Consider the following 6,033-nt stretch of genomic DNA (forward strand, 5'->3'; position numbering starts at 1 on the left):
TGAGAAATAAATATTTTTTTTTTCACATCATGGCTTTAAACCCAGGTCCTATTGATCAATTTATTCAGTTGGACTGGCAACTGATCATAGCCTTGGTCGAGAGATGAAGGCCCAAGACGCATACATTCCATATGTCTGTTGGAGAGTGCACTATCACTCTACAAGACATAGAAGTGTTGTTGGGATTACCTGTTGACGGTGAGCCGGTCACCGGAGTGATGTACGATGACTGGTTAGAAGTTTGTCAACTGTACTTCGGTGCGACCCCACCTGCCGACACGATTAAAGGATCGAGGTTAAGTTTAATATGGTTAGGAACACAATTTCGTGAGCTCACAAATGATGCAATGAGGAAACCGTCATAAGATATGCGCGAGCATATATACTACAAATGATGGGTGGAAGTCTGTTTTCAGATAAATCAATTCATTTTGTTCACTTGATGTTCCTGCCACTATTAGCTAACCTCCATGATACATGGCGGTATTCGTGGGGTGGAGCATGCTTGGCATGGTTGTATAGACAACTATGCAAAGTAACAAGACCTGAGGTTTGAGAGATAGCTGGGCCTCTCATACTTTTGCAACTATGGGCTTGGGAGCGATTTCCAACAATGGCTCCATAGCTACAACATGTTAATGACGCTCAGTTAGTTGAACGAGCCTACGGTTCTTGGTATGTTCTTTTAATTCAATTTAATTTTTATATCACTGATCTAGTTAATTTAAATTCTAAATTATCAATTTAAAAATTTAGGTGGAGAGACAAATTTTGTGTGACTAGGACAACCACACATGTAGTCAGCCAATATAGATATACGTTTGATCTGCTTCAACCTGAACATGTATATTACACTGAACCTAATTGATTATTTTATACACCTTTTTGTTGTATTTGTCTTTAATATTCTCTAATATAATATTTTGTGTTTTAGGTTATTTGGGAGCCGTACAAAATTATTATGCATATTTTGCCTATTTTTTGTACGAATGGTCAAAATATATGGCAGATGATGAGTCCTCTCATATGTTTTCACATTGGTGAGTGGCATCTTCCTGACAGGGTGATGAGACAATTCGGTTTTCAGTAGGATGTCCCATCGCCTTGTAATACTGAACCCGTACTGCATGATATTGACCTAAGGACTGGAGATTGGTTCAAAAAAGTTGTACATTTGATAGTGCGATGGCACTATCGTGCAAGGTTTATTGCAGTGGGGGTTTCTCTTGAACAGTTTGATACAAATATCACTCCAGAATATATTCATTGGTATAATAATATCATAAAGCGCTACGTCACTCGTCCGAGAGCAGCTGTGGGTCATCTGGTAAATGAATGAATATTATCTAATTATTTTTAATTTAAATTTATTTTAAATATTGTCTAATTGTTTTATAATTCACAGAGATCGAACAACCGTAGTCTCCGTGAGGTTGAGAATGATTCAAACCAGGTTTTTGCTATATATAGTGACAACCAAAGCTATATGGAGGAAATTCATTATATGTACGATATACCTATTGTTCCTCCACCAACTCCTAGACGTAGAAAACCTATTCGGGAAGAGGATGAGTTTGATAAGGTTGCACATAATGTGGAAGAGGTTCCCCCTATGATGCAGACGCAGAGTCAAACTAATTATGTTAGTCTGATGATGATGATGCCAACATTTGATTTTGGACATTATGACTCAGAGGTTGGTCCTTCGTCTTCATACGTGCATGGACATGGTAGGGATCGTGAAGAGCATAATGAATATTTATATTATGAAGCGCCTGCAGAGGTATCAGAGCAACATCGAGAAGAACCTGAGCAACCTCAAGTTCGAAGTCGACGACGACAACCAACTCGAAATCGACAACGTCCGCCTTGTGGGACACATTGATTTTTGTAATTATTTTTATATAAATGAGATATTTAATTTACATTTTTTTATTTTTATGAGATATAATTTTTTTTTAAAATTTATTCTTTTTAGAGTTTAAATAAAATAATAAAATATTTTTAGAAATTGTTTTTATAAAACAGAAAATTAAAAAAAAAAGAAAGGAAGAAAGAAAGAAGAAGGTAGAATGTGTAATAATTAAAAAAGAAAAAAAAAAGAAAAATTTGTACGGATACTCTCGCTCTCTATCAAAATCTCGCTATCTCGCTCTCGCTCTCTCTCAAAATCTCGTTCTCTCTCATAATCTCGCTCTATCTCTTACTCTTTCTCTTTCTTACTCTCTCCCAATACAAAATTATTTTTAACACATCAAATAATTATGAGTGTTATGACGAATTTGATTGGGAAGTTCAACAAGCTTTGGAAGGAATTCCAGGGGGACGTTATGAAAATTTAGAAAAACGATCTTTTGATAGAGAAAGGTCTCCAAAATGATAATTAAACAGACTCAAAATAAGAATGTTAAAGGAAGTGCAAGGTCGAGGGTTCAAAGTTCGACCTACAAATGAAAAGGGGAAGGTCGAGAATTCAAAATTCGACCTAGACAATATTTTTACAAATAGTTTGAAAACAACAATATTTTCCTAAATAATTTCTAAAATGACAATATCCTTTTAATTTTTCCTACATATGAACTCACACCAAATAACTCTGTACCCCAAACACAAACATATGAACTTTACAGACATATGAACTTCAAACATCATATCTCAATTCAGCACTCCAAATAGTCCTTTAAGTGTCATAGATTTATGGAAATGAAATTTGTCAGCCTTTTTTTTTAATTCTTTATTGACATTATATTTAAATGAAATTATCAAGATGAAACTTTCCACTCGGATTGGCATTTTGTTCTCTTCTCCTCTTTCTTGTACTCTTTTACTATAATTTTGTAATTTTTACCGATGAAGTAGGTAAGATTTTGAAGTGAGCCAAAAATCATTTAAACTTTGGAATTGGGTCTATTAAATTCACTCACAAATATAAGTGTGATTTTAAATTATTATTAAATAAACACATGTTGGCATTCATTTAATATTTTATATGGTATATAATAAATTAGTACAAATTTAAAAGAGGAATGAGAAAGGTTTCTAACTTTGGGTGTTGGAAAGAACTTCTGACTTTTTGGCCCTTCATCTTTCTTTGTGATCCAACTTGAACAATTTAGACTATCTAATCTAAATTATAAAGGTTGGGTTGGGTTGGACTTGAGGGTTGGCAAAATTCCTTGTGGGGTCGGGTCCCCCTCAATCGGGGTGGCGATGGGGTCAAACCGAGAACCTCTTTAGGGTTTCCGAATTGGGGATAGGGGCAAGGATGGGGAGGGTGTCCCCGACTCTGACCCCGCCCAGATTAGGTTTTTAAATATATTTTCTATATATATAATAGATTTTTAAATATTTTCTCTATATATAATAGATTTTTAAATATTTTCTCTATATATATATTAAGTATTTAACTTTTTACATTTAATGTAGTTTTTAATTTAGTCCAATCTAAGCTCAATTAAAGTGTCCAATCCCAAACAAAGACAATTTTACAAAAAAAAAAAAAAAAAAAATCCCATGAGAAAATAAAAGGGAAAATGAGGAATGGGTCCCCGGTCCCATTTCCCTGACGAGGATGAGGATAAAATCCTCCATCGGAGATGGGGATGGGGAACCCTTCCCCGTCCTGGCTCTACCCCATTGCCAACCCTAGACTTGGTTAGTTTATTTATTGAGTTAAGTTGAATTTTTTTTTCTATTTTTCTTGAATTGGGTTACGTCTATGATTGAATAAAAAAAAATGAGTTCGACTCATCCTAACCTGAATTATATATATATTAATATATATAGTTCTTTTAGAATTGATGAATTTGTGAATTCTTTATGTTTTTCTATTAAGAATGCTTGTCTTTTATAAAATTTGTAATAAACATAATAGATCTTTGGTAGGTAAGAATTTAATTTTATGAGATTGTAGTTATTAGATATGTGTTATAGATAAATCTAAGTATTTTTTATTAATGATGTACACTCCTATTTTTCACCAAAAACTTATTAAAATTGGGCAGAAGTTTCCAAAAAGAAAAAAAAAATTACATAACATTTCAATTTCCTCCAATTTTTTGTTAACATTATTATATATGAATAGATCATCAACTAATTTTGACATTGATCTCTTGAAAACTATGACTAAATAAAAAAAAATAGAGATTAATTAAAATATTCATATATAAATATTCAAACATATTGAACTTTATAATAATTTAAAAAAATTTAACTAAATTTGGAAAAAAAAAGATGTGAATTGACAACGTTGCCCCTTTTGTACACTGTTTAGCTGGTTTCTCCAAGAGCGGCAGAATTTCGTTACTCTCGAGTCCAATGCCTCCGGTTTAGAAAAAGGCGGTTTGTACCTCAGAATTCCACGCGGAAACCACGTGGAAATGATACCTAAAAGCCCAACTTTACCCCTCTCAGTCCACTAAAAGAAACCCGGTTTTGCGGGGCAATATCGTCTAGGAAAGAAAAAAACAAATCCAGCCGTCCACCGAAATAATAGAAACCGCGGGCAGTTTCGAAATATATAAACAGCTAGACCCCATAGCTCCATCAAAATCAAGAATCACAAAACTTACACAACCGAACAAGTAAAAGAAAGAGGAAAACGAAAACATGAGTTCATCAAGAAGAGCTTGGATTGTAGCCGCCAGTGTGGGCGTCGTGGAAGCCTTGAAGGATCAAGGAATTTGCCGATGGAATCAGAGCATTAGATCCGCCCATCAATACGCCAAAAACCATGTCAGATCGGTGCCTCAGGCCACCAGATTGACTGGCTCTTCCGCCGCCGTGGTTTCTGGCAAGCAACAGCAGAAGCAATCGGAAGAATCTTTAAGAACGGTCATGTATTTGAGCTGTTGGGGTCCCAATTAAAAGTTCTTGATCTTTAAGAATTCAGCTAAATGGATGATATAGATTTAATTTCAAAAAAATAAAAATCAAAAATCAAATTATTACCGAATGAAGCCAGCCCACCGCCGCCGGAGATGCTGCTGCGAAGTTTTTTATCCAAGTCGCCGTGGCGTTGGGCGAAAAAATCGCCGGTTGGGGATTTGTGTTATAGCGATGTATATGAATTGGGTATATGGTGCTAATGGAAATCAAACAATTACGGATACTTGTTTTCTCCCCTTTTTCTTTACAGCAATTTTAATTTCTTGTTCATCCACCAAGAAGTAAAGATGCATATATTTTCAATTGTTATGATTTAGTCATTTCAATCGAAATAGATTAAACAAATAGTAATAATAAATTTCATAAGAAAAAAATAACAAACTAAGAGATGTTTTTTAGAATAAGATATATATTATTGGAAGTTAGACATTTAAAATTAAAGATCAAAATAGGGAAATTTAAAATATAGGAACGAAAGCTAGCGTTGGATTTTAAATTTTTGGGTCGATTTAAGACAATTCTACATTATTGGAGTTTCTTTACCATCACTTAAGCTAGAGATAGCTTAAATCGTGCATTCTATATCTTATTTATTTTAATTTTCATCTTATAAAAACTAGCATCTTTTAAAATTTGTAAAAGTATTTTTACCTTATAAAAACTAGTATCTTTTTAAACAATTTATAAAAAAAAACTTATCAATTATTTGGAGTTTTGAAGTTTTCTCAATATATTTCGTTAGATTATTTATCGATATTATTTACATCTCGATGTTAATTTCAATACTCAAATCGTATATTTGAGCTTTCTAGTAGAATTGCGGATAGAATTAACTATATATATCTCAAATTTTATTTAACTTTTTGAAAAATTTGATCTTTCTCAAAATTTAAAAATGTTAATCCATTTGGAAAATCTATTTTGATAATGAAAAAACTCATTTAGAATTTTAGAAATTTATATAATTATGAAGATATAAATTGTGCTGAAATTTTTTTAAAAATTAGTAAACATAATCGAGTTTAAAGAAAATTTGAAAACAATTTTAGTGTGTGTATTGAGAAGGCTCATAAATTGATGAGAGAAAATTTTGATTTTCTTTTTTAACTAATTTTTGATAGTCAATATCGTTCGAGATGAACTAAG

The 6,033-nt window shown here is 32.8% G+C and overlaps 1 protein-coding gene across 1 annotated transcript; it reads left to right on the forward strand.

Annotated features, from left to right (window-relative positions):
- The first annotated feature begins 4,535 nt into the window (after positions 1 to 4,535).
- Positions 4,536 to 5,110, forward strand: LOC120078299 (uncharacterized). The gene has a single exon (XM_039032535.2). The coding sequence runs from the start codon at positions 4,609 to 4,611 to the stop codon at positions 4,864 to 4,866; it is 258 nt and encodes an 85-aa protein (XP_038888463.1). The 5' UTR covers positions 4,536 to 4,608; the 3' UTR covers positions 4,867 to 5,110.
- Positions 5,111 to 6,033: the final 923 nt, after the last annotated feature.

This window comes from Benincasa hispida, chromosome 5 (genome assembly GCF_027475165.1).
Source record: "Benincasa hispida cultivar pf3 chromosome 5, pf3_genome.v1.1, whole genome shotgun sequence".
NCBI classification, from domain to species: Eukaryota; Viridiplantae; Streptophyta; class Magnoliopsida; order Cucurbitales; family Cucurbitaceae; genus Benincasa; species Benincasa hispida.

Bases quoted from the DNA above. Each gene is read 5' to 3' on its own strand.
- LOC120078299 (XM_039032535.2), top strand. From the start codon at position 4,609: ATGAGTTCATCAAGAAGAGCTTGGATTGTAGCCGCCAGTGTGGGCGTC.